The sequence below is a fragment of the Drosophila elegans genome, unplaced genomic scaffold (assembly GCF_018152505.1).
Source record: "Drosophila elegans isolate 14027-0461.03 unplaced genomic scaffold, ASM1815250v1 contig_208, whole genome shotgun sequence".
Classification (NCBI taxonomy): domain Eukaryota; kingdom Metazoa; phylum Arthropoda; class Insecta; order Diptera; family Drosophilidae; genus Drosophila; species Drosophila elegans.
Window position 1 is genome coordinate 13,618,749 of NW_024545578.1, and position 27,875 is coordinate 13,646,623.

Below are 27,875 nucleotides of genomic sequence, written 5' to 3' on the forward strand. Positions count from 1 at the left end.
CTGCACAGTGGGAAACCAAATTTTAAGAGAAAGTAAAGTATTCACTTGTAAGATACGAAATCAAGTGATAGGGTCAATTAAAATTGATTAATTTTGAATATATAAAAATCGTTATTATTTCTTTACTTAGTTAACCACCGTTCTAGAAAAAAAATAAAAAGTTTTCTATATGAGCTATGAAGACTTATAATGACACAAAAAATATGTTAAATTAAAATATGCTTAAACAACTAATTAATTTTAATTGTAAGATATTTTTTTTTAGAAATATAAATTAGAAGTGAATTTTTGTTTGTGACTTTCTCGTATGTTTTGAAAACACAAAATCGATGGTGGTCTAACCACTGTACACCATTGTTGCATCGAACCTAAGGCTTCAAACCTGCGAGAGTTCGAATGTAAGAAAAATGTATTTAAGCGCTTTGCAAAGCACGCTCTTTGTTATTGCTCGATTTTCCTTCGCGAAGCTAAGCTGGTTCGGTTCGTTTCTTCTTCGAAAATAAATAGAAGTATCAACAAAAATGTAGACATTGGCCTTAAGGCCAACAAATATTAATCCGAAATAATCATATTTGTTTGGAGATGTTTAAACACAAATTGTGGAATATTTAAAAGTGAGCACCTTGATTTGCAGACTTCTTGTGCGGGTGTGCGGTATATTTACAGTTAGTTGCGCAAAGTGCGTGTTTAAAAATAGCAAAAAAAGACGCTGGAGATGAAAACCGAAATAAATAAGGAGAGGAATAAATAAGTGCCAAAGAGAAATGTAAATTAAACGGGTCAATTTAAAAAGCCGCATCCTGGAAAATTGTCTGTGTTGGTGTTTGGTGCGTGTGTGTGTGAAATAAACAAAAAGGCGAAAGTTTCCTGGCTCTCTCTCTCTCGCTCTTTGAGACGCTTTTTGTTTCGCTCTCTCTCTCTCTCTCTCGCAGGACGAATTTCATTCGATTTTTCTTCCGCATGCTTTTCCTGTTTCAATTCCCTACATTTTTTTTTTATTACTCTATTTACACTTGGCGAGTCCTTTTTCCATGTGTGTGTGTGTTTGTGTTTCTCCTCACACCTGCTGTTTTTGTTGTTTTTGGTTTCAGCCGCTCCTGTTGGCCAAGTTTTTTTGTTGTTGCTTTGGCAACCATTAAAAACAAAAACAACAAATGCAGCCCACACACACAGACAGACATAAGGGCAGTTTAATTTAAAACATATTTGCTATTTAAAATATAAGAAGAAAAGCCCAGCCAGACAGTCTGGAAAATCTAGAGAAAAACAAATTTAAGCCGGCACTAAAAACCGAAAGTGGCTGCATCCTCGATTTTGATGAGCAGCCAACAGAGATTTCCGGTACCCAGCCAAATGGCGAGGCGGAGTTCCACGCTCCAGGTGAGTGCTACCACCCCTTTCCTATACCACCGAACACGGAGAAAAAACATTTCCGCTTTAGTACCCAAATTGATAAGTAACTTTCTTCATGCGTCTCTCTATAATTAGAAATTATCACCAAAAATGTGTTAAAAGTACATGACTTCTTATAATGAAATGTAGTCGGAAATGCTATTTTATCATAAAAAATGAAAGTGTTTTTGTTTTTTAGGTGATTTGTACTTACATACTTCTAATGAATTCCATGCACATAAATATGTGAAACATTACCGAGCATTATTCCTAAAATTATAAAGTACATTTTAACAGGGTTTTAAGAACAATCAAATTTTAAAGGGGTTCAAATACTTTTTCGGTTGTTAAGTATCAGCTTTTATTTAAAATGCTTTGTAACAAACACTAGAATGTCTAACTAAAAAGTTAAACTATAATTAAATCCATTAAGCTATCAAATTAAAATTTTGTAATGAACGTCTTTTTTTATGATCAATTTATTGTTATAGTATTGAAAACCACTGAACTTCTATTTATATTACATTTGGAACAAGATATTGTGTTATTCTTTTAGATGAGTAGAGTTTTTCTCTGTGGAGGAGTTCGCATGTGTATGCGAATTGCTTGCTATTTTCTATTAGCGGGTGCTGGATTTTCCTTCATCGTCGCCGTGAGCAGCTGCTAATGGCTTGTGAAAAAAGCAAACGAAACGGAGCGAAAAGGGGCGCCAAGGTAATGGAAAAGTTGGAGGAGTTTAGAAGACGGCGGGAAACACATAGGGAATAGGGAAAACGGCTAAGCATGTGTGAAACTTCCTGACAATGGGAAAACATATGGTGGCATTCGAGCGCTTCAAATTGGTGAACGCAAGTTTTCACACTTGATTTTATACCTCATCAATTTATAAAACATTTAAATGTTGTTCATTTAAATAGTTTAAATTATTTTCACAGCTTTTATGGAAATCAAACTTTTTAATAGGTCATTTGCCGAAAATATTTTAATATATAATATAATATAAATTCCCCCATAAGTCAATAAGTCAACTGTCAATATACAAGTATTTAACCCAATTAAATCTGTTAAATTATCATTGAGGTGAAATGTTAATGGATGTATATAAAACTAGGTGAAGGTTATAGCTTGTGGTATAACTTGTTTCCTTTTACCTCTACTTTTTTCTAATTACCCAGCATTCATATTTTAAGAGTACTTAAAGTATGCTTAAAGTTGCTAGTTATTAGTATTTGGGTATTGCTGAATGTTTTGAAATGTTAATTTCTTGTGTATACATATGTCAGAAACATTGTCGAGATGCTTCGCTTTAGACAATTTTTTTCATTTTTAGACGCAAACAACTCAGAATATCGGTTACATATGTTGAAGCTGCTAAAAATGTTTAAATTGTTTAGTTTTTTTGACCCACTGGTATAAATACTTTTCGTTATTTGTCAACTGCTGGCCACTCGTCAGTTTGATGACCCAGAGCAAGAATCTGTCGCTTAAAATGTCGTTGCCTTTGGGAGAGGACTTCTTTATAGAGCCAGAGCCTTAAATCAAATTTACATCCCAGCAATCATCGTAAAAGAAAGCAGCTGAGCTGGCCCCAGGCAGGTGGATATGTGTGCACCTCCTTGCAAACATCTCCTAGTAGACACATATGCAAATGATGGCCCAGTGCCCCCTTCCCCCTGCCCGGTTCCCCCCTACCCCCTTCTCCACTCCCATGTGCGTGCGTGCGAAATCTGCGAGCTGAGGCAAAATGATTAACAAAGGCTCCCTGAGGTGCGGCAAAAAGGGAGGGTTTTACAGGGAGTGGGTGGGGATTTGTACTAGCCGTGCACTAAAAAAATTAAAATTAAATTAAAATTAAAAACCATTTCAAAACCTCCCTTCACCATTTATTAATTATATAATATTTTTGCAAGCCTTAACTATACAATATAAAAAAAAAGTCTTGAAATAAGCCCAAAAAATTTTTTTTTAATGAGCAAATGTCTTGCCTAAGTCAACATATTAAGGACTAAACACTATTTTCTAAGTGTAGCCACATGAGGAATTACATCCATCGTCAGTGACACGGACATCGACTGAGAGGGGACATAGGGACAGACCCCGGCTCGCCCCCTAGGGACAGGCGCAGTGCGGCTGACAAAACGGGGCCCAGCACAGACCACCCACCACTGCCACGCCCCCCTTTGCCTCCCACTGCCGCCCGTGTCCTGGTTAATGACATTTGAGAGAGGAGCGGGACCGAAGGGTTCCCCGCCGGGGACTCAGGCGGACCGAGTAATTTGTGTCACGTTTTAATTTTTGACGCCGCAAAGGACGTTCAAGTGTCTCCCCTCGTGATTATGACAATTAGGATTCCGTTGGAATCCTGCTCGGTTATTTTGTTTCGTTTCGCGTATTTAAAAAGGTTTATTGTGTAAGGCCCGCCGGGGGAGCTTTTGTCCAACTTATGTTTGTGTTTCATGTAGCTGGGAATTAAATCTAATCACTTTTAAATCCCAAACACCATATGGTAGTTTTAATTAGTGAAAGCTACAAGTGTTTAGCAGCCCCTTGGGCATTGTATTCAATATCAAAGAAAATAATTAATCTGATTATGTATATAATGGAAATTGGAACACCAAACCATCTTCAACTAATAGCAATTAAATGGATAGTACAATAACTAATGGATTAACTAAACATTAATTTAAATTGTTTTTTAAATTCATTTATTTTAATACGAACTGCTTTAATATAAAATTCATTAAGCACACCTTTTTGCAGACATTTATCGTCCATCAATCGATTGGACTGCTTTTTAACGAGCAGAACAAATTTTTATAAACACATTAAAAATATGCCATCGCGCAGTAATTGGATAGATTTGCATATCAATCAATTTGGGGCGTAATTGCCATTTTAATATTCATTATGCTGCTCTGGACGTAGGGTGCTTCACTCAACCGGAATGCGTCAGCAGAAAGTCCGCAGCCATTAGCTGTGATTTCTCTTCAGATCTCTTCTTCTGAAACGCACTTCAGAAATGAAAATCCCTTCCTCACCGGACTGGCAACTGCAAATGTCCTGCGTGCTTCGTCCTGACAGGTAGCTTAAAAAAATTGCTAAAGAAATTTGAGCATGGCTTTCTAAAATTACTATGCAGCGGGGGTCCTATTTTATGGGCTTGAAAAAATCGTATACATTTGTTAAACAAACTTAACCTATATTTAACAAGAAAAATGGCCCAGCCATTTTAAATGCTTAATTCGCATATGCTTACATAAATATATATATTATTTAGTATTTTAAAATTCGTATTTAAAATACGTCCGAACATACATCCTTACATAATGTATTCCAAAACATTTGATGAATACACATAAACTTAAAGCCTAAGTATTCGTGCTAAATAAATAAATGTGAAAAAACTTAAAAAACTAAGTATTATTTAAATAATATTTAATATAACTGCACTCTTACATCCTTGCATCGAAGGGCAATTTCAATTTCCAGTCTCAAATTCAATTGAACTTAAGTGGCATTTCCTATCCAGTTACCGCCATTATTATTGAGAACCCCTCGGAAATGTCATAGGCATGGCTTGCATTTTCCCATCCCCTTTTCCCGCTTTCCTTGAACTCCCTGCCCATTTACATCGCCTGGGCTGCGCGGCTTCCTCAGTTTTTTGCCAGAGGCCTCAAGGAAACCAACAACTGCGTAAACAGAAGCAGACAGGAGCGACAAGAAGCGGACAGGACATTAACAAGAGGAGCACCAGGATGGTGGTGGAGAGGGCGAAAGGACTTCACTTCAGTCAATTTGACAAACATGACACAGAAACGAAAACGAGATCGCCTCATGGCCCACTGCCTTTTGCACGGAAAAAAAATGTTTACAAGTTTGCCGTTAAGTTTCGTTAGTTTGCTAGATAGTTCTTATAAAGTGACAAAACATTAAGTTTTAAATTGTTATAAAAGACTTTGGAATAATTTTGAATTAAATATAAAATGTAGAAATATAAATAGAAATTTTAAATTAAAACACATATTTTTGGAATATTTTTGGCAATTGAAAACTTTGTAATAAGTAGGCAAAAAGAACAGCAAAGAATTTTTTCTTTTAGATTTAAGTTTTGTTTACTTTTTTCTCAATGTTTTGCCGGTGACTGGCAATTTGGCGAAGCAGTTTCTCTAATGGACACTCAGACGCAGCTGCAAGGCATCTTCCTTGGAGGAGCGAGATGGGCAGATAGAGCTGGCAATTAAATTTTTAAAATGCCATTTCAAAAGCAATTTCGAACGGCAGTGCAAATTAAAAATGCCAACAGTGCGTGCCTCTGTGTATGTTTGCTGGGAAATAGAGGAAACCAGAGCGTGAAAAAGGATCCTTGGGGGCAGGGAAAAAGCGGCGGCAGGACAGCAACATTTTCGCAAATAAACGTAAATTGAATTTGCGGCCAAGAATGGCAAGTTTTGTGCGGCCGACCAGCACAAAATCACCCAAAAGAGAAACAAACTGAAAAGAAAGTTTTTTACAAGTTTTTGTTTGTGCTTTTTTTTGTGTGTCATCATCGAGGAAATCCGGCGCCAAGTGCCGGCGCCTCTGCGGCTACTTTTTCTTTTCCGCCAACTCATGTGATTTTCCCAATTTTTTTCCCCACTTTTGCCTCACCCACATCCTGAAATGCGCTTTTTCCTATGTTTTGCTTGCGACTTTCGCAGCTCAGCTGTTGTCACCTCCCCCTGGAAAATGCAATTTTAACTCCCTTGAACTCTTGTTCTCTTTTCGACTTTTATTGGGCCCGCATTGCCATTTCTCACATTGTTTTCAGGCCCTTCCTTGTAATTTAATTGGCAATTTGGACAGTCTTTCACTTTCCTCCTCCTTTGGCCAAAAACCATGAACTTCGCTCAAGTCTGGTGCAATCTCGACTTGACCAAAACCAAATGAAAACAATGTTTTTATTCGTTTTCCCTTTGGCACTTTGAGCAAGAATGAAATCTTGTCTAAACTCAATTTGATTATGCACTGGACACATCCCAGATTGCCGGCCATATTTCCTCTTGGCATCAGCTCCTCTTTCAAAGGGAAAAATGGCAAAAAGTTGATAGGGTTTTAGCCAGGTAATGGAACACAAACATAAAAATGCAGATTCCTCTTCTTAGGTAGAATGGCTAATTGAATTAAAGGGAATCTTCAAAAATTGCCGAAAGATTTTTATTTTTATTAAATAAAATGAAAATAAAATTTATAAATCCTGAATAAGTATACAAAATTTAAAAACACGATTCCATTGTGAATGCGTAGATATCGTACGAAACAAATAATTTCTTATCAAGTCTCGAATGTGATTTCCGGGTAGGAAATGGAAAGACCACAAACTAAATGTTTTAATTTTTGTTCTTCTAGTTCTCAAAATCTGGCAGTTAAAGGGTATATTTTATTTAGGAAGATGTTGTTAAATTTATAAAGTTTATTCGGTCATTATCAAGTATACATTTTTTTCTTTATGACTACAGAAAATAAACATTAATTTCCGCATCAAATAGGCTTTTAAGCATCTTTAAATTTAAAAATACTGACGAAACCAATTAGCATTATTAAATGCGATTTACCTTTATGTGTCATGTGAAAATAAACCGTGATCAATTTTACACGAATTTAATTAGCAAAATTTGTTTTCGACCCAACTTGTTATAAGCAGTATACACAAAATGTACGATTTCCCACTACATATTTATGGTTATCAGAACACTTTTATCAAGCTCATTTTCAAACTAAAGATTAGTCGTGTACATTTATAAATATATGTATTATATATATATATACAAGAATGTTATTCGGTTGATTTCGGGTAAAATTTGAATGGTCATCGTATGTTAATTTTCACAAAATTTTAACTAAGTATATTTCTGTGAAAGACTGATTAAGATATTTTGATGTTTTTACTTTTTAAATGGTTTCAAGTTGCGGAAGACATGGCCAATAATTTATTGAAGAAGGTCTGTTATTCAGATAGGGTAAAACGAATAAAATTATAAATATGAAAGAGATCATTAATCAATAAATAAATTAGAAATATACGGAAGATAAACATTTTACGATAGGTTGATCTGATCAATAAATCTATTAAACGAAATAAAGTAATTAATATCTGAACGTATAATAAAAAGTAAAGTAAACTGGCTAGACAGAAAATTTTATTGGTGACTAAGCGAGAAACGATATGAATTTCATCAATTATTTGTTAAAGTATTTGTTTCATAAAAAAAGATCACGTTTGTAGGTCGCTGTCATCGCAGAAGTATTGATCATATATGTGCAAGAAACATTATTTGTTTTCTATGGGAATATGTTATAAGTTTATTCTTTTAAATAAAATTTAAAACGTTCCTTCTTTTTTTTCCCCTATAAAGTAAAACTAACAATTGTTAGTTTTCCGATTAATAATTGGCGTGACAATCGATTCTCTGGCTTTTAAAAAATCAAATTAGTTTGGGTCCTAATGAGGTGTCTTAAACGTTTCGACAGGTGATAAAAAAAAGCGACTGTGATTTAACATGCGAAGTAGGAAATGTTTTGTTGGCACCGTTGCTTATAACTTTCAAAAAGTTTAACCAACGCTTCATTGACGCCTAGCCCCAAACAAAGCAAATTCTTTTGGGGCAAACTTTATTTTAATATATCAACTGTTGCGTCCCCCACAAAAAAAAAAAAAGAAAGAGGCGCACCCAAATTCACGCAACAGTTTGAACACCTTCTAAACTTCTATTCACCTTCCACTGGGTTCTATTGATGACGCTAACGATTGATGACTCCCGCTGGGGAGGATAGAATTTGGGAATGCCATTTAAGTCAGAACCTGGTGGCCACTGTGGAATGCCATCACCCTTTGAAGTAGAATTTAGGTCGATAAAAGACTAAAAACTCGTAATGCTCAAAACGAATTCAGTCCAGAACCAAGTTGATTCTCGCTAATTAATTAACATTATCTATAAATCTTTTTCAATGTACTCAGCTCTTTTGAAAAATTCTAGTTGACGGAAACGTTTCAAATGATTTGACTCCACTGTAACCCTTATTGGCATTAGCTTAATAGCTTACCCATTTCCAGTGTTAAGCCCATCTTATCGAGCCGTGCCCAACCCAAAGATGGGGCCGCCTGGTCGAGCCATTAGTCGCAGTACACTAATTTGTTGTCATAAATTTTATGGATCTGCTGTAAAGTTGATTTTATATGGCGCACAATATCCCCTTTATTCGTACGATATTCGTGCAAATTGGATCTGAATACGTTTATGGATGGGTGGCAGATATGAGTTGATAAATGCCCCACTGTTTGACTCTTTTATGGTTACAAATCTCTGCCATATCGTGCGACATAATGCACAGTTATCAATCAGTTTGCTGGGTTATTTGCAAACGAAGCTAATCTAAAAGGTTTCCTTTATCGGTAACTACTGTAAAAACAAAACATAGCTTTGTAGGATTTTCATAAATATAATAATTCAATTCCCAGATCAATGTTTTAATTTTTAGAATGCTATAATCAGCGTGAACAATGCATTGTACACAAGTTAAATGAAACTAATTGAATAGATTGCCCGTTTAGTGTAATATAATTGGTGTTTTGTAATTATAGAAATAACAAAAACATTTTAGTATGCACTTATTTAGTCAAGTTATAAAAAGCTCGTGCTGTGTTTGTGTTGTGGCGATAAAAAGTATACGTGTAAAGAAAAAAATACAAACTGTAACAATGTCTACAGTTTTGTAGATAAGTAATTATTTTCAAAACTAATTAATTCTGTATTTAATGGTTATTTAAATATGTCATTACTTTAAAGCAAGGAGTTTTATCAGTACTCAAATACATAGAAACCCAAAAAATATTTTTAAAATGCTCAGTATAAGTAAATTTAACTTAGAGCCGAAAACCATTTAACTACTTGCTTAAATATACAAGTAGTGTCTGGATTCGTATGCACTTGCAATACATCAATATTGATGGATTATGCACATGCACTTACTTTCGCACGTCGTGGAGCAAGAACTCCAGGCGACTCCAAAAAATATATGAAAAAGGCATCGAAGCGCGACTCTTAAGAATTTGTGGCACGTTTCCATTGATTGCGTTTGAGAGCTGCCACCAACCCGGATATAAACGACGCTATGCACTATAACTCACATGGCCATAAAGGCGTTCAGATACCGCCACCCCATTCTCCGTTAATCCATTAAATTTGAAATATGCTTTTGCGGGTGGCCGTTGGGCGGAGGGATCCTGGAAAATCCCGCTCGCATTTAGATAAATGCCTTGAGCTTGCCATGGTAATGCCAATGTGTCAAGTCTTGGTTCAAGCTCCTCGAAAGCTGCCAACACAAATCAAAATGCAAGGAACTTGCATTCACCTCTGCCATTTCGAAGCGGACATTTTGCTGCTCCAAGAAAACTTTCCCTCTGTTTTGCCCTAAAAGTGACTGAAACAGCTATATTTCATTAAAATAAATAGGGGTTCGGTTTTCCAAAAAGGGGTGTTACAACTTATTCTTCCAAAAAAGTTACATTTGAGAGTCAAAGTGTGAGTCATAAATATCATTTTAAATTTGTCAATATAATATACCTTTTATTTTTTTTTTTTTTTTTTTAAATATTTAAAAATTTTATTTACTTTATTTTTAAAGAGAAACGAAACGTAGATTATAATATATATAACGATACACACTTATAATAAAAAAATTATTTTGTAAGCAACAATGGTTTTGAAAATATTTTAAAATTAAATAATATGGCGTAGATAACTGGTCAGTTCACATTGCTCCACAATGCACGTGCTCCTAATATTATGCAATTGTTTTTGCCACAACCACACACCCACGCACACACATTCACCAGCACCAACACAATGAGGCAAAAAGAGAAATTGCGATACCGGCGTCATTTTGATGGCCCTCCACAGTGGGACATTTCATTTGCAGCTTGTGGACGAAATAAACTGAAATTGAATGGCGTAGAAAGTAGAAACAGAGGAGGGGCATTGGTATTTCCAAACAACTCCTAAATGCGCATCCTAGCCGCAAAACGAGCTGGTGGTTGGGCTTTCAAAAAGCACTTTGAATTCCGCCACGCCACTAAAATTCATAGCCAGTTGTTTATAGCGTGTTTTCACTTTAATTACCAAATGCGTCATGGGGGTGCTAGTACTGAATTTTCGAATTTAGTTTACTTATTTGAAAATGTTTGAAATGTTTGAACAGTTTGGATAAATATAAAAGCTATATTTGTAGTGGTAATGAAAAAATTGAGTTACTGGAATTATATACCGCTTATTTGGCTATAACTTTGTCAATAAAAATTACGCAGATTTAATTAAAAAAAACCGTTTTTGTAGACAAAAACATTTTTAATAGGTATTTAATTTTAAAACAGATAAATGAGTCATTCAATATTGCCTTTGAATATTTTAATAAATTACACTCAATCTAAATCAAATCTTTTTAAATTTTTTTCTCACACATTGTCAACATCTGTACTTTAATACATGTATTTTCCAACTCTTTGTGCTTATAAATGTAAAAAAAAGTCAAACTGTTTATAACGACTGAGAACATGTTTATCAACATTTTGAGCCATAAGTCAGGCTGGATGAGGAGCAGTCAACGATACGTGACAAATGCGAACAACTTGAATTCTGTCATTACGCAAAATAAAATATTATGATATTGCACTCTGACATTTGTGCCCCACCGTGTTTGACCCCAGGCCACCCATTGTGCCGCCCCACGGTGCGTGTGTGGGATCGGCGTTTTGGTGTGGGTGTAAATGTTTGCGTCCATTCAAGGACACAAGGTCTGGCACCGCTCTCGAATGGCATCCGGCTGCTCGAGAGCCTGGTGTTCGCTCGGTGCAGCTCCTAGACGTCGCTCTCCATAACCCTGGCAATGGCAGAGTGTTCCATTTCCACTCTGGCGGCGACCCGCTCGTAACTCTCACACCCACACCCAAATCCCCAACCACCTTTTTCCGGGTTTTTCCTCTGTCAGCACTTGGCACCCACTTGTGTGGTATTTTGTTTTTACACTCCACCACCCAACCATTGCTACACAAAACAAAACAATATTAATAAAACACGGAATTAACTGAAAAATGTGTCACAATAAAAGTTTAACATAAAAAAATATTTTATGTCAATATCACTAAATAAGTACTTTTTTTAAGACGTTACTAAGCAAGAATAAGATTATTTATGCATATACAGTGATTTTGATTCAGAATTTAATGGGTTAATTTGTGTTCAAATATACTAATAAAGATATAAAGGTTATAGAAAACGATAGAAAATATGAATTTATTTAATTTTTTTACAACAAAATGTAAAGACAGAATTTTGCTAAAAATTTTAATATGATATCCTTTATTCTATATTATAAAACTAATTAAATGAAACAAAATTATAACACTTTTTTGATACAAGGAGATATTAATTGTGTTTCAGCATTTGCTAGTAGTTTTGCACAGTGTAGCCAACCATGCCCACTTGATGTGCCTCCCGTCTGACTGGGATACATATATTTCCAGTTGTTTCCTTTTTCGTTGCGGCTTATTTGTTGGCCTCGGTGTTCTGGAATTGTCATGTAAATGGGTTAAGTTCTGACATTAAATTGTTCTCGGCCAGATTTTTCATTTGTGCTCTTGCTTTGACGTTTGGCCAAAACGATTTCCCATTTCCGTACAACCGACCATAGTCCATGATCCTGTTTCCGCATCCTTCTCCACCGCTCTGTTATCCCGTTTATTCATTAAAACCAAAGCCAGCAATGTCTGAAATTCATGCCAGCGGGCATAAAGAGATTTGCAGTATTTGTTGATAATTGCATTTTGTGCTCTGGTCGGTTTTGGTCAGGCCTTTGTGCAAGACAATTTAATATATCAAAATAGCTTGCTAGATACCTACGTGAATAAACTATCATCTAACAAAATTTGCAGAAATTGTATTTAATGCAACAAATTGAAATTCATAGAATAAATTCGCCAAGAAGAATTAATAGATTACACAAATTTGTCATGATACACAAATGTATTGTGTATAAATATTTGAAGAAGACTTGCTGAACAAAAAAAATAAATCTATATTTGTTGTTTTAAATTAAGCTACAAAAATAGCAATAAAAGAAAAAATAAATAAAAAAAAAACATCTCCCCGACGGGGAATTGAACCCCGGTCTCCCGCGTGACAGGCGGGGATACTAACCACTATACTATCGAGGATGTTGAATTTTAGGCTATCGAACATTTATTTGTTGAACAGCTCTCATATGTTTATTTTTAAAATGTTAAAGTTTCGAAATATTGTATGACATTCGACAAAATGTGTGAAGAAATGATAAGAACCTATATTCACTTATCTTAGCTAGGTAATCTTGCTGACATTGTTATTGCATTTGCAACCATGTCCGTTATTGCCACTTACTTTATCCCGTAGTCATGTATTTTTCGATAATAACAGCAGATGTCATGATTGGCAGATTATATTCAATAATTTTATGTAATTAATCTGCTTAAAATTACACAAGTTATTGGTTATTATTTTAAACAAAGTATATTTTTTGCAGGTATTAATATCATAATGATATTTATAATATTGCAAATAAAAAAGCATACAAATTTGTGAGAAGACAGATTATAAATATATGTTAACAAGTTCTTCAGAGTTTTAAATGCTCTAAGGGATTTGTAACTTTTCTCGACTTAAAAAATCAACATTAAAGGGCGGTTTCAGGATAATCACTAAAACAGTAGTGAAACGTTTAGTAAAAATTTGCGAAATTACTTCCGTAAGCGCGGGTGCACTTTAATTGCATCCAGATTGAATCAAATACAAAACAGAACAGAACAGTACAGAACAGAAACAAAGCCAAATTAAACTAAAGCAAAGAACAAAACGGCGCCCAACTTTGTTGAAATCATGCAAAGCGCAGCACATTTCGAATTGGCCATTGAACTTTCATATCAAAACAGCGGCACCACCGGCGAAAATGGTTTTTAAAACGCTAAAACACGCGAGACCCAACAGCCGCGCCCCATCATAATTGGAAAAGTCTGTAAGAATCGCCAGTAAATGTATCACATACATATGTGTGTGTAAATGCATGTGCTTGGGTCTTGGGTCTGGGGGAAAACAACTTCCGTTACCAGCTGATAGGCCCCTTTCCCTTGTTCCAATTTCCCCAGGCAGTTGTTAACAACTTTGCGCAAATTACAATGGAAGAGTGAAAAGTGCAGTCGAAGTGGTTAGGAGGTCGTTGCTTTAAGCACAAGTGATTAGCCGAACTGCATTGTGACCTGTGGGAAAGTGCATCCTCTTAAAATTTTTAGTATACTAAATGTAAAAGAGGGTATAACCAGTTAATTTACAACTTAAGAATACATTTAAATTATAAAAATGAATGATAATATTCTGGTTTAATTTATGAAAAATTGGAAGGCAAGGCAATTAACAAGCTATCACTGGTATTAAAGGCTTAGGGTCCGTTGATAACCGATTTTTACCGGAGGCATTACGGAATTATTGGCATTTGACACTATAATGAGCATGGCTTACAATATATTTATATGTTTCGATGTTATCTAAATTATTGCCTGTACATTAAGCTCCTCTCACGTTCTTATCAAAAGCATTTAATGCACTTACTTTATATATCCCATTAAATTCAGACAATTAAAAAAATTACTTTAATATTCTGAAAATATTTTGCAAAAGTAAAACAAAAATGTTATGTAATATTTATTTCATAACAATGACTTCGTCACCTGCTTCATTTTTATCTCTATTCAATTATAAATGTATGTTTTTATAAATGAGATTTCATGGCGTCGAACAAAAAAGCAATTATGATGGATGTACCCGTATATATTGTTACACGACTAACGCGATAATGTGGTTTATTGATACACTTTGATGTGGCAAAACCTCTTGTTCATGAACAAGTTGTTTGTGTACAAATAGTAGTTACACTTAATAAGTAAATATTATAAAATAATAGCACTAATTTCTATTGTTTTGTATTTTTCAGGATTTAAATGCCCCAAATTCTTATATATGAAATGTAAGTGATAGCTTACTATCAAAAAAATATGGAAACAATGAGCAAACCATTCACCATGCTGATATCATAATACATATACTTATATGCACATATGGGTATATAGTAGAAGCAAATGCGATAAAAGCAGAACAATCAAACATTAAAACCATACAATTTCAGAATTCGTTGCCTAGCAGGCCACACGCCCTATCACCGGCCATGCCCTCCGCCTCCGTCCCGCCCCTTCCGGTCGACACTGCGTGGAAAAAAATCAGAATGCCAGCCCAGTCCAGTTAATGGAATGAAATAAAATAAATCAAAACGGCAAAAGCGGCGAAACAGCAGAGTTGACACAAAAGAAAAGGCCATAGTGAAATAATATAAAATTCGAAGGCGAACGAATGAAATCAAAAAACCAGCGTAGAGTAACGCGACCAACACGAAAGAAATCAACACTTGGACCGGCAACAGCAACACATATTGCCAGTGCAATTGCAACAGCAACTTATATTGCAACTGCACCAGCAATTCGAGGGATCTGCTGGACACATTCTCTAGAATGAAGGGCAACTACATCAATCTCAGCACGCACAGTGGAATCAACGGAGCCAGTGGCAACGGCAACGGCAACGGCAAGATGTCGCTGGGCAAATCCATCAAAATGTACCTGACTATTTTCATCGCGACCACATGCATTTACATGGTGCTCTACCAGTACCACATATCCCGCGAACCCTTCGCCGCCGCCGAAGTTGTCAAGGTGAGTGGAGAACTGCACTGGGAGAAAATACCCACGTTGTTACATTTCATACCAAAAATATTTTTTTGTTCTTCTATGATAATTTTAACCAATAAACAAACTAACTTTAAATAGATAGTTAGAATTGATTGTTATAAAACAATTATTTTGTCAAATATAGATATCAGAAAGCGTAGAATGTTCTAAATAGTATTCATAATGCTGAAAAAATGTTAGAAATAATTTTTTTCTGTATGAAATCCTTGTCACTTGATTTCCTTTCTCTGCGTGAACACAGTTTTCTATTAGTTGATTAACCTACTGCACAATTCCCTTTTAAAAAAATTAATTGCACCACATGCGCCATATTTTCTGTTCCACTGTGCGGGTGTTAGAGGCAATTGACTAGTTTTATAATCTTATCTGACTCCAGCATGGTTGGTAGCCAAAAAAATCGTGTACCCTTAATAAAGATAACCAATTTTATCAATTTTATCATAAAAGTATATTGTTTTGACTGCCGTGACCTTCCCCTGATCTTCATCTAATAATAGTTAATTAATAAAAGATTTCTCAATGTCAAAATAACATAATTTTTGCGAATCTATAAATTAAAACGTGAGAAAATGTATTGTTTTCTCTGAGCAAGTTTTGTAGCCTTAGATCCATAAAAACTTAAGTTTGCCAAAATTTGGAAACTAAAAACCCCACTTCGAGTAACAGGAAATGATAAAAACAGTACATTTGAGAACATGACGTAGTATATGATATTTGGTTTTGGCTGCAATAAAGCATAAGCAACTAGAAGCACGAAATTAAAGTGTGAGAAATAAAAAACTATTGGGAGTGTTACGTGCCTAAAACATAACAAACCAAAGATGTGTTAAGCAAATAAAAATATAAACTTGGCGTTGGGAAAGGGTTACCTTGATATTTGTTGATAATTCTCAAATACTTTTAGCTATCAATCCTGCCATAATAACATATCAAGTTCATACCTAACAATAACCTTTAAATCTAACCATAGAATTTAAATAGTATTAAAACTATTGTAATATTTTCTTTGTGTTCTTGTTCTATTTCTTGTGATCCCTAATATAATATAATAATATAATCACTGCTAAACTAAACCGAACTTTAGCATCAAGAGAAATCATCGTCATATATCGCTTCATATTTGTGGTCACCCATTTCCCTGCTAATGGCCAATAGTTCCTCAAACATCAATACCAAATCCACAACAACAAGCACAACAATAGCTCCAATAACAAGAACAACAACAACCACAACCACAACAGCTGGTACAGTGGGCAGTGTGGGTCAGAAAGTGGGTGGTGCATCCTCAGCCTCCATTCGCATGGTTTCATTAGCGGCCACAGAAGCCACATTTATATCCTCGTCATCGGAACTAAGATCGGGATTGGGATCGGAATCGGGATCGGTGGGTGGCTATCAAAAGACTGCAACCACTAAAACAAGCACCACAACAAGAACAACAACCACAACAACAGCCACAGCCGGTGTGTTAGCAACAACAATTAAATTGACAACAACAACGAAAGCCAAAACAAGCGCCAAAACATCCGCGGTGGCCACGCCCACCGCCTCCCACTCGGAAAACGGCCAAAAGACTCGACCAACATTCGTTGCCGCCTCAGAGCCCGTAAATATATTGACATAATCGTAATCCTATCCATGCACTTCCCCCGATCACCTAACATACACCGAAGAAAAATCGTACCAAAATCATGAATATTTTACCGAATTTATGAAAATTGAGTCTATAGGTGGTAGAATAGAAAAAAAAGTATGTAGGTTGTATAATACAAATATATATATTTTTTAAATATGATTCCATTTAAATTAAATGAATTAATTAGTCAAAAAATAGATTTATTTTCAAAGAAACTTTTTATTTCGAACTTAAAAAGTCAAAAAGTTAGTAAATCGTTGATTTCCAGTTGTCAAATTACAATTAAAAATCAAATTTCTGTCCAAAGTAAATATAAAAGAAAATTAAACCTATTTTTATTATTCAGAACTGAAGAAAAATTGTCTTGCTAAAATTATTCTAGTATACAAAACGGTAATCTTGTTTTTGATTTTGGATATACATTTTATCTCAGTGAACCCAAGTTTGCAACACCCACAACTAACCAAACTTATTACACTCTTGTTTCTCCCGCATTTCACTTATTCTGTTTTAATCTTCGGAAGTGCATTTCGAGCTTATCTGCATATTATTTTTAGTTGTCGAGTGCATGTTTCTACCAAGTGTTTCTGTGTTGTCAAATGTTGGTGTGGCTGGCTGGTTGCTTGTTATTATTCGATTACTGAATGTCGCACTTGTTGCCCTTTCAATGCACACTGCAAACCTGCTGGTTACTTTCTTATCGCTTTTCCTCACCCCGTTTTTCAATTTTCTTAATTGGCATTTGCTGCTCGCAAGTGCCTTGCACACTAGTCATTACTGTACGAAACATAATGAGCCTGAATGTTGTTGAATGTAATTTGAATAGGTTAACAAAATGTTTTATAATTTACATAGTAGCATCAGAAACTCATCCTGAAATTGTACAATAGAAAATAATTATCTTTAATATGTTATTTTAGTTGTACTTAAAATTAAAACAGTAGTAATATAGGGTTATGTTGTTACATTTAAAATATTTTAATTAATTTATATTTCTTAGACAATTTTTCTATAAAATTCATGTGTAAGAAAATTTTTGTTGTCATACATATGCTAAATCAAATTTGCATTCGCTGGAAAATCTGGTCAAACACAAATGAATATTTAACAATTACTTCTACAAAGAAAAACCCAAAGCAAACACGGTGACAAATGTGTTCTACATTTACCCAAGCCACTCGTTTGTTAATTGTGGACTCATTAAACTCCTAAATGGGAATATATTACCAAACGACTTCGAAACGCAAACAACACAATGGGAGGCTATCCCCCACAAATTGCGCTGTTTATCTAACCAACTTTTGTTGGCCACCATGTGCAAATTGCTGGCCGGCTATCAGCATCACGATTTCTGGGTTAATCACATGCATTATATTAACCAACAAGCCGCACTAACTGCGGGTGTGCCACTGCAACTGGTGGCAGACAAAAAGATTCTCATTTTCCATTAGACATGAGCCTAATTTGAAAATTGCGCTAATTCGCAGACAAAACCAAAAAAACCAAAACCACAACCAGTTGCCATTAAAAATTTTTTTTTAGAAAAATCACTAGCACTGAAAGCTACCACCGAAAAAGTAGGGGTGTGTGGGTGGTGGGTGGTTGCTGATCTAGATTCCAGATTTATGCAAAAAACAAAATGCAAGCCAATTGAAAAGATTCACGCGCATTTGCCTGTCATTTAGTAGTTGCTTCTACTTATAGAGATACCAATGCCCTGCACTCAATGTCAATGGTCAAGCCCCTCAGCATTAAGATAAAATAGAGTCTAAATTTATTAGCTAACATATATATATATATTATAATACTATTAAGGAGTATAAGAGCAATACGAATAAAATCATTGTTTTACCTTTTTTTATAAGTTTGTAAGGCATAATACAAGGCTAATTTTTCAAAAACTAAAGATTACATCAATAATCTTTTTGATTTAGGAAAACACATACGAGTTAAATTTATTTCACTAAAACGTTAAATTAGATTTTTTATTAAGGGTTTAATATGTTGATTCCTAAAATGTTTTAGTCGAAAATAAGACGATCTTTACAACAATTTAAGCTAGTATTATAGAAAATTAGCAATGAAATGAAGATCTATTAAATAAAATCAGCTGACATTGTGAAATCTGATCTGCTTTGTGTGCTAAGCCACCCTTTGATCTCTTCTACATATCTCTGGTCATTTGAATGTCCGAGTTTATTTTGTAAAATAAATTTGAATGCATTTTTTTTTGTTATCCATCCCCTTGCATGTGGAGGGTGTGGTTGTGTTGTGGGTGCATGTGTGTCAACAATGGACAATTTGCAAAGTGAGTGCGCCAGTTTATTTATTTTCAACGTCAGTCGTTCAATGGGCCACGGATTTACCAGGCACAACATATCTAGAACGGGTGTTTAATACATGTGTGCTTGAAAAAACACTCAAACAAAAACAAAACTATCCATATCAAAAATTATCATTTTAAATATGTAAACTTCCGAAATCGGTATCTTAAAGGTAATGTTTCTTATTTTAAATTAGAAAAAATAATACAAATACTAAAATTAGAAAATGTTTAGTCTTTAAATATTTGCAACAGGGAATTAGTTCATATTTAGTTAACTTGACTTTATTTTTACTTTGCTTGCTTTATTATTATATATCTATATTTAAAATATCAAAACATTTTATATAGAATCTTTTTTAGCAATAAGAAAACATAATTTTTTAAGACGGATCCTTTTAAAACTTTCCTAAAGCTTAGTAAAAATGGATATTCTGCATTTCCTTTAAGTATCTTGTCATGAAATTCAGCTTTAATTGAATTCAGTTAAAAATGATTCTGTAATACTCTTCAATAAGAACAATATTTCTTTGCAATCAATCCACATTTTTTCTGAGTGCCTTCGACTAGTGAAATGCGACCTATTTTGCTGAGCCAGAGCCTAGACACACTGACTTACGGCAATGGGGTGGATGTGGATGTGGATGTGGATGTGGCTTGGTCGCCTAGTCAAGCCATTGGGCTGTAAATGAATTTGCATAATTGCTCATAAAAAGAAGCTCACGCCGCATTACGCACCACCCACTGGCATCACCTAACGAGGCACTCAGTCACCCAGTCAGCCAGTCACCTAGCTATCCAACCACCCGAACACCCAACCACCCAAACAACCACTAACCAGTCCAAGTGCATTGCACACATACGCCCCGTTGTACACAGCGTTGGCGTTAGATAACCTAATGACACTCAACTGAAATCAACTCGACCCACAGCCGCCCCTGTACATAATCACGCCCACCTACCGACGACCCGAGCAGCTGGCGGAGCTCACCCGGCTGGGTTATACCCTGAAACATGTGGTCAATCTACTCTGGCTGGTCATCGAGGATGCCAACAAAACGAATCCGCTGGTGGCCCACACTCTGGACCGGATCGGAGTGCCCTACGAGTATATGGTGGGTGAGTATCATTACCATGCGTTCTATGTGTGTGTGTGTGTGTGTGTGTATGTGTGTGTATTTCATGTCCTGGTCACATTCAAGTGATATTTACGAGGGGCTACATTAACATTGCCCATTCCCATTCCCGTTCCCATTTCGTAGCACCCATGCCCGAGAAGTACAAACAGACGAAACGGGCCAAGCCGCGTGGCGTCTCCAATCGGAATCGAGGCCTGGAGTATCTGCGCCACAATGCCACCGAGGGAGTGCTCTACTTCGCCGACGACGACAACACCTACGACATTAGCATATTTGAGCAGGTAATGGGAAAAAAGGAGCAGCAGGTGGCCGTGTAATTTGGCCTATGCCCCACCCTAAACATAAAACACAATTTACCCGAATTAGGGGTCAGGAATTGGCAATTTCCTATCAATAGATTAAAGATTCATTTAAATATTAGCTTGGCTGCTCCCGCTTTTAAAAAACTTCAGGAAGGCAAGTTTGTTCTTTAGCTAACTTTAATCCAAACTGACGTTTTCGATAACAAGCTCAACCCTTCTATAAAGAAACTGCGATGTAAAAGTCAATATATCACTATTAATATTATCCCAAACAAAAATTAAAACAATTACTTAACAATGTTAAGGGAACAAAACACTAGTACAACTAAAAAGCAATGGAATTTTGTAAATAAACTTGAGCTTATTTCTTTGCTTTATCTTTTTACTTTTCCTAGATATCCTAAAGCCTGGAAAATTGGCTGTTTTTTTTTTCTTTGAAAGTTTCGTGATAATAAAAATTTAAAATATTATAACTTCCTTTCCTTAGATGCGCTACATAACGAAAGTGGCCATGTGGCCAGTGGGCCTTGTGACAAAGACCGGCGTAAGCAGCCCCATAATTCAGGGGGGCAAGCTGGTGGGCTTTTACGATGGCTGGATCGGGGGTCGCAGATATCCTGTGGACATGGCTGGTTTTGCAGTGAGCGTTAAGTTCTTGAAGGAGCGACCAAAGGCGCAGATGCCTTTTAAGCCGGGATACGAAGAGGACGGCTTCCTGCGCAGTCTGGCTCCACTGGACAATAAGGAAATCGAGCTGTTGGCCGACGAGTGCCGAGACGTAAGTGATTTCATTAATATATCATACACAATTAGTCAAGCCTGCCATAAAGCAGCAACAATAAATATACGGGACATTACTGACATTTTATCCATATTAAAATATACAAATTTTCCACTATATTTATAATTAAGGAAATGTTATTTACCTCTTTATTTTGGCGTTTTTATCATATTCATTTTAAATTAAAACCATCATATGTATATGGTTTATTTACCATTAAAGTTGATAAACTTTAAACAAACAATAACCACATTGTTTGTATGGGATGGGTTCGTAAAATATCCCTTAAAAATATGGCATTTAGAGTCTAAATCTGATACTCATCTAAATTATATGATAAATAACTGAAAAATATTTTATAATAAATATCCAAACTTATTCTTTAATTTCTTAATGAAAAATGTTGGGAAAATAAAATTTTACAGATACTTTTTTCGAAGGTTTCAGTATAGGAGTTATTGAAATTGTTATAGTAAATATAATATAGTCAGTAAAGGAGTTATTGAAGTTATTATAGTTTATAAAATTTTTATAAAAGTAATTGTTATATTAATATAAACTACGATTTTGTTGTACCCCAGATTCTCACGTGGCACACGCAGACGAAGAAGAACGCCCCCGCACAGGCGCTGAACAGGACGCGCTACAAGAACACGAACCTGGAGTACATAGACAAGTTGCTGGTGCGCCCGTAGGGATATTGACTGTAGTTAGCTAGTTAGTCTTAGCGAGGAGCCCCCCGCGAGCTCCTCCCATTTTGACCGTGGCTCTGACGGGTTGTACAGGTACAACCTGGCGCACGGAGAAACCAATCAGATTTGATCAGATCAGTAGTCGGTGTACATTGCAACCATAATCATACGAGTAGTTAGGCTCTAAGCGCACACTACACACCTCTATGGTAATTCAATGCACCGTAGGCTTTTTTTGGTCCCCTCACACGTAATCGTAGCATATACACGCCTAATCATACCTTGAGTAATGTATTGTATTGTATTGTATCATATCTCAGCGTCCACGACTATTTTGTAAATAATCGCAATGCTTGATTTAAGCTTAAGACATATGTGCTACAAATTCTGTTTACGCTCTAAGTTGAAACGGATTTTTCAGCCAAAAGGGCAAAGTTTAGCAACGAATTGGTTAAGATGTTCCTAGAGACCAAAGAAAAAGGACCCCTCAAGTTCTGCATTCAACACACACCTACCTAACATGCATTCCCCTGGGAAAGTTCAATCATTTGCGAGGTCAAGGCCTGCAGCACATCAGCAATCAATTAGGGCAAGGTGTCAACAACAAACTTGTTTCCCCGAATTCTCCAAAAACCGGGGCAGTCGTTTCAATAATTCATGCCCGTCATATGGATGTTCGAGGCACATGTACGAGTGGCACAGATAAGTTGTCCTTCCCCGGAGAATCCAAATCGCGTGCCACACTAAAATTGCACAAACAGACAGTGGATACGAACAGGACGAAGGGGACACAGTTTAAACATTGTAATGGCTCCTGCTAATGGGACTGAATGGCTCAAAAGTTTGGCAAAATCAATTTCATTCGAAACGCTGCACGATTATCCATTTTTTTTTTTTTGTTGAATGAGAACTCCTTTTGTATGCCTAAGATATGCGTTTAGTTTTTCCGAAACGGGTTTCCAAAGCAACAGTTTCACTTTCACTACTCATAAGTAACGCTAAGTTAAGTTTACGAAGAAATTTATATTCAAGTTATGAACTGCACTGAAATCGCCTACATGTAAATAATAATCACCAAATATTGTAACCAAATTTTTACACGTCCCGCAAAAAAAAAAAGGGAAGACGCGCAGGAATGTGGAAGAGACTATGACAAATGGTATTACGAAATTTATACAATTTATACAATTGAATATGGTATATGGAATATGGAATACGATAGGCCGCAAAGCAATTAGTTAGGTACTTACAAAAATCTAACAAAAATAAAATTAACAATGGAGTCTGGGACGAGCTCTCAAGAAAAATCAACTTAAACCTTTTCAAGAATATCTCAAAATGTTTCAATGAATATTAAAGATACACACAAATACGTCTAAAACTATTCTCTTATTCAAGTAAACAACTACAACTACAAAGTTTAAACCTGACATGACTTATAGCAAGGAACTTCAATCATTTTTTAAAAAAATACAAATACCTTTCAATAAATTGATACAATTTTCTTAACAATTTTCAAAGTACCCTGGTAATTGTTTTATTCCATTCCCATTAATAAATGACTTTGGATTTACAGAGGTATATTTGGAACAGAGTATTCGACAATAGCGAAAAGTGCGGTTGGAGTATTCGAAGCATGTTGGTGATCTACACAAAATCTGATAGTATAATATCGTCTAGTGGCTTCAGGCGGCAGCATCAATCAACTGGTTTAGAGTCCTGCAGTCGCTCATCTCGTAAAGAGAGGCCTCATCCAGGCAGATTTCTGATTTCATAACATACCATATATAGTATATGTATATATATTCATAAATCTGCCTTAGCTCGTTCGCATTCAGATCAGATACTTGGAATATTTTACGTGTATTTACCATCGCTGTTTTGGTTCGATGTCTTGGTGTTCGACCATTTACCATATATCTTTTTCAAATACCAATTCGGGTGTCAAATCGGATAGACAGCAACAGTAGAATTCTACTACAATTTGTGCTAGCTAAGACTTAATAGTGTGCATCATCTAGGAAGCTTACATTATATGGCACTAATCTGGTAAGTATTTAAAGCTATATCATATCATTTATTTTGGGCTTGATGAAACCCTATTTCTATGACTTGGAGATCTTTAAAGATAAACTTGGAAAAGATTTAATCGAGAACTCTAGAAGTGGATACAGCATTTTCTGTATATATTATGTTATTTAGTGCCTTCATTGTAACTTACTTGTTTGGTATAAGAATAAAAACAATCTATATCCACAAAGGGATATAAACATATGTTTAAATTCATGGGTGCATTGGTCATTCGCCAAGAAAGTCGATTTATATCATAGTTCAAGAGACAACATAACAAACTTACATGCCTAAGTGAATAATTTGAAATGAGTAAAAAAATTAATAAATGTATGGATTTAAATTCTATTACCAACTAATCTGATCTGATATTAATTTAAGCAAATAATAATAGGATAGTTCCATTCTCATGTCCAATCTTAAATTTAACAAGCTTTCATGGTTTATAATAATAAATATTTAAAGTTTGTACACCCAGAAAAAATTTACAACTCAGCGAATTATTGACAATATTTTCTTTAAGTAAATATTATAGAAATTAAACTTCTTGTTAAAGATCATAAATAATTTTATTATTTTTGTTAAGTGCATGATTAAATAAATATTTCTTGGTTTTTAGATTTTGAAGATTCCTAAGTGATTTTAAAAGAAAAAAACCCAAAAGCCCTTGCAAATCTAACTTGTCCTTGATGATATCTCTTGCGCTTGAGTGTGAATCGGTCTGACTTTAGCAAAGGAGCTCCTAATCGTCATCTGACTTGATCTCAATTCACTGCATTCTACTGCGTGGTACTAAAAAGATAACTCAACATCGATGGCTGCACGTGAAAGCTTATAGTTGCCTCTTCCCACTTGGTATGAATCAGACGCTGCAACGGCGTGTTGAGCGTCGACTCCTCCTTGGCGACCACATCGTTACCACCGCTAGCGCCACTAGCAGCACCACCAACACCGCCGCTAGCGCCACCCACACCGCCGCCGGCAGCAGCACCTCCTCCTCCGGAAATGGAAACGGACACAGCGGTCGGCGACGTTGCGCCCCCCATACCGCCCTCCTCCTTTCCGGACATCGAGGCACTGTCCGGCGTGATTGGTTGCCGCTCCAACATGACCAATGCCTGCTCGTTGTACGTGCGATTGTCGATGGTCATCAGGATCTGATGGCCCGAGCAGCTGTAGTAGTTCACATCGAACCGCGACTCCGCGTGATAGTTGCGCAGCAAGTCCGGATTCTTGTTGAAGATCACGCCGTAGTGGCCGGTGCAGCTGGTTATCCAGATGGGATAGTTGGGCGTCTTCAGGCGGGAACCCGGCTGGCGGGACTGATTCACCGCAGCCTGTGAAACAAAAAGAAGGTTTTTTAAAAATAGAAAATATTAAATCATTAAACTACAGTATTTTCGAAATAATGTATGCTTAATAAAGAGATATGGATAACAAGATTAAATTAAGAAAGAATTAAATAATAGTTGAAAAGCTCAAACCTTCGTACAGAAAAAAATGAAACTAATGAAAAGGCTACTCTAATGAAACATGTATTTTAATGATATTCTCTTCTATGCGAATAAAAATATTGTTATTGTGTTATGACAAACCATAACAGATCGCTAAAAACCTTCTAACAAAAAAATACAATTTAAATAAAAAATATTAAATAAATATTAATATTAAATACTAAAATTACTAAAAGCTATGACTGAACAGTGAAAAAAGCCACCAAAAAATTAAAAGAGATTTTATATGTTTAACTACAAAGAATTTAATTTAATTAAAATTCAATTGATGTACGACCAGCGACAATCAAATTGAATGTTTATTAAATGTGCCTTAAATTTGCGGCATTATCAACAGTATTAATATATACTTTTTTGATATAATAATTTAAAAAATTGTTTACTTAATGTATAAGTTTTTGAAAAATTAAACTAATTTATATAGGAAAGTCAAGAAATTACATATAATATTTCTAATATTTTGAAAATTAAATCTACGTACACTAGCAGACTCGATGTCCCAGAGCAATAGTCCAATCATGCAGCGTTTTAGGACTCCGTACTGTGGAACCGCCTGAAAGAGTAAATGAAAACCCACCGCAATCGAAGGATGTTATTATGGTGAAAGTCCCCCTATTTCCTGTACCCACATAGCTACTCTCGTCGCCCACATTTACAACACCATTGTGTATATAGGGCGTGGCACGACCCGTCAGCAGAAGCGTGACAATCATCAGGGATCCCTCCTCGTGGTTACTGGACGTCAGGGGCGCCGATTTCGCTGAGTCCAAGTCCGTGCGAACTCTGCAAAACATACGAAAGTATTCACCGCCGAAAGGTAAATTTAAATGGATTATAAATGGCCACTGAAACGGGGAAATGCATTCGCATCTACAGACACTTGGGCCCAATCTTACTTTCCCATAGATCGCGTGAGGACGGCGCTATATAAAAACAGCAGGGTGCCCGGGGTCTCCTCCTCTGTAAACTTTTAGGCAGGTTAAGTGCAAACTGTTTGATCAAATGGCTGTACAAGTAAATGTTTAGCTTCGTGGGTCTTACGTATTTGAAATTTCGCTTCAGAAAGTATTCCAACTCCTCATTGGGGGACAATGTAAAAACATAGAGCTGTAAAGGATTTTTAGAAAGATACAAAATGGGAAAAGGCAAATCTTAATTAAATTTAATTTAAGGTACTGTTAAAATAATATACTGACCTAAAAATATTTTTTTACAACACCAAACAGATGAAAAACAAGTATTTCTTTATATAAAATTGTGCAATAGGTGTTGTTTGGACGAAAAAGAAGATTAAGAATTTCTAAAACAGTTAAAGGAGTTTGATAAATTTCCCTATAGACTTAAACTTTTTTAAAGTATTTTAAGTATCGAAGATGTCTAAAATAAAGTAAATTTATAGAAAACAAGATGGGCTGATCCTTAAATATTTCATAGCATCAATGGAGTCATGATTATTTGTTTTGTAATAAAATTTAAAACTATTTTTATATGTTTGTTATGCAATAATTGCACCTACCTTCTCAGTGACTGAATCGTGGAAGTAGCAGGCGCTGTGATCAACGAACACCTCATCCTCCGAAGGCAGGACCATGGTGACCTTGCCCTTGTCCGAGATGGTGCGCAGGATCTCGAGGAGGGCGCAGAAGAGTGCCTCGCGTTGCATATCGGCGGTGGCCAGGAGCGGGCTGAAAAGGAAAAACACACACACAAACACAGGACACTCTGGATAACGCACTCAAACTTGCACTCTGTGCAAACCGGAAACGGAAATGGAAATGGAAACGCACTCGGTGAGGGAAGCGACGCGACTGGTCTTCCGGGCAAAAAGCAAATACTTCAAGACGAATCCCTGGACGACGGACAGTAATCCGCGGGTGGCATTCCGGGGCGAACGTAGGCCGTAAGCCAGCTCCTCCTTGGGAGCCCCAAAAACAAAGGACGTTTGGAGCCATTCGGCGCGCATGGGAATGGCGGCGGTGCCGAAAACCAGATTGCGCAGATCCTAAACGGGAACTCAATTTTAAGCAGGATCAAATCGCGTCCGGCTGCGGATAACTACTAATTACCGTGGCCAAATCGACGGTAATGGGTGTGCCGCCCTGCGTGATAAACTCTTTGTTCATTTTAATTCCGATTAGCTGCTGATTTCCGTTTCCGCTAGAGACCTT

General features: G+C 36.1%; 2 protein-coding genes and 1 non-coding gene across 7 annotated transcripts; 1 reads left to right on the forward strand and 2 right to left on the reverse strand.

Moving 5' to 3' along the window:
* Nucleotides 1-455: 455 nt before the first annotated feature.
* Nucleotides 456-23,646, forward strand: LOC108150271 (galactosylgalactosylxylosylprotein 3-beta-glucuronosyltransferase P). Of its 5 annotated transcripts, none has more exons than XM_017278354.2 (9): nt 456-766; nt 1,226-1,380; nt 14,443-14,475; nt 14,635-15,214; nt 16,335-16,856; nt 20,142-20,328; nt 20,472-20,629; nt 21,138-21,428; nt 22,013-23,646. In XM_017278354.2, exons 4-9 carry the CDS (start codon nt 15,014-15,016, stop codon nt 22,124-22,126), a joined length of 1,473 nt encoding a protein of 490 aa, XP_017133843.1. In that variant the 5' UTR covers nt 456-766; nt 1,226-1,380; nt 14,443-14,475; nt 14,635-15,013; the 3' UTR covers nt 22,127-23,646. The 5 variants fall into 5 exon arrangements, with proteins under 5 accessions (XP_017133843.1, XP_017133844.1, XP_041564002.1 ...); XM_017278355.2 differs by having other exon boundaries at nt 456-614; XM_017278357.2 differs by lacking the exons at nt 456-766; nt 16,335-16,856 and having other exon boundaries at nt 1,161-1,380.
* Nucleotides 12,566-12,637, reverse strand: Trnad-guc. Its single transcript has one exon. It is a non-coding gene; the product is annotated as a tRNA-Asp (tRNA).
* A 94-nt stretch (nt 23,647-23,740) lies between the features above and the next one.
* Nucleotides 23,741-27,867, reverse strand: LOC108150159 (inactive ubiquitin carboxyl-terminal hydrolase MINDY-4B). The gene is made up of 8 exons (XM_017278128.2): nt 27,774-27,867; nt 27,495-27,709; nt 27,224-27,392; nt 26,749-26,814; nt 26,604-26,674; nt 26,337-26,490; nt 26,189-26,260; nt 23,741-25,530 (listed from the first exon to the last, which is right to left on the reverse strand). The coding sequence occupies exons 1-8, from the start codon at nt 27,828-27,830 to the stop codon at nt 24,973-24,975; spliced, it is 1,362 nt and encodes a 453-aa protein (XP_017133617.1). The 5' UTR covers nt 27,831-27,867; the 3' UTR covers nt 23,741-24,972.
* Nucleotides 27,868-27,875: the final 8 nt, after the last annotated feature.

Bases quoted from the DNA above. Each gene is read 5' to 3' on its own strand.
- LOC108150159 (XM_017278128.2), bottom strand. From the start codon at position 27,830: ATGAACAAAGAGTTTATCACGCAGGGCGGCACACCCATTACCGTCGAT. The intron at 26,815-27,223 runs GTAGGTGCAATT...AATCCTTTACAG, and splicing joins ACGATTCAGTCACTGAGAAG to CTCTATGTTTTTACATTGTC. The intron at 25,531-26,188 runs GTACGTAGATTT...TTTGTTTCACAG, and splicing joins GGGACATCGAGTCTGCTAGT to GCTGCGGTGAATCAGTCCCG.
- LOC108150271 (XM_017278354.2), top strand. From the start codon at position 15,014: ATGAAGGGCAACTACATCAATCTCAGCACGCACAGTGGAATCAACGGA. The intron at 15,215-16,334 runs GTGAGTGGAGAA...ACCGAACTTTAG, and splicing joins CCGCCGCCGAAGTTGTCAAG to CATCAAGAGAAATCATCGTC. The intron at 21,429-22,012 runs GTAAGTGATTTC...GTTGTACCCCAG, and splicing joins TGGCCGACGAGTGCCGAGAC to ATTCTCACGTGGCACACGCA.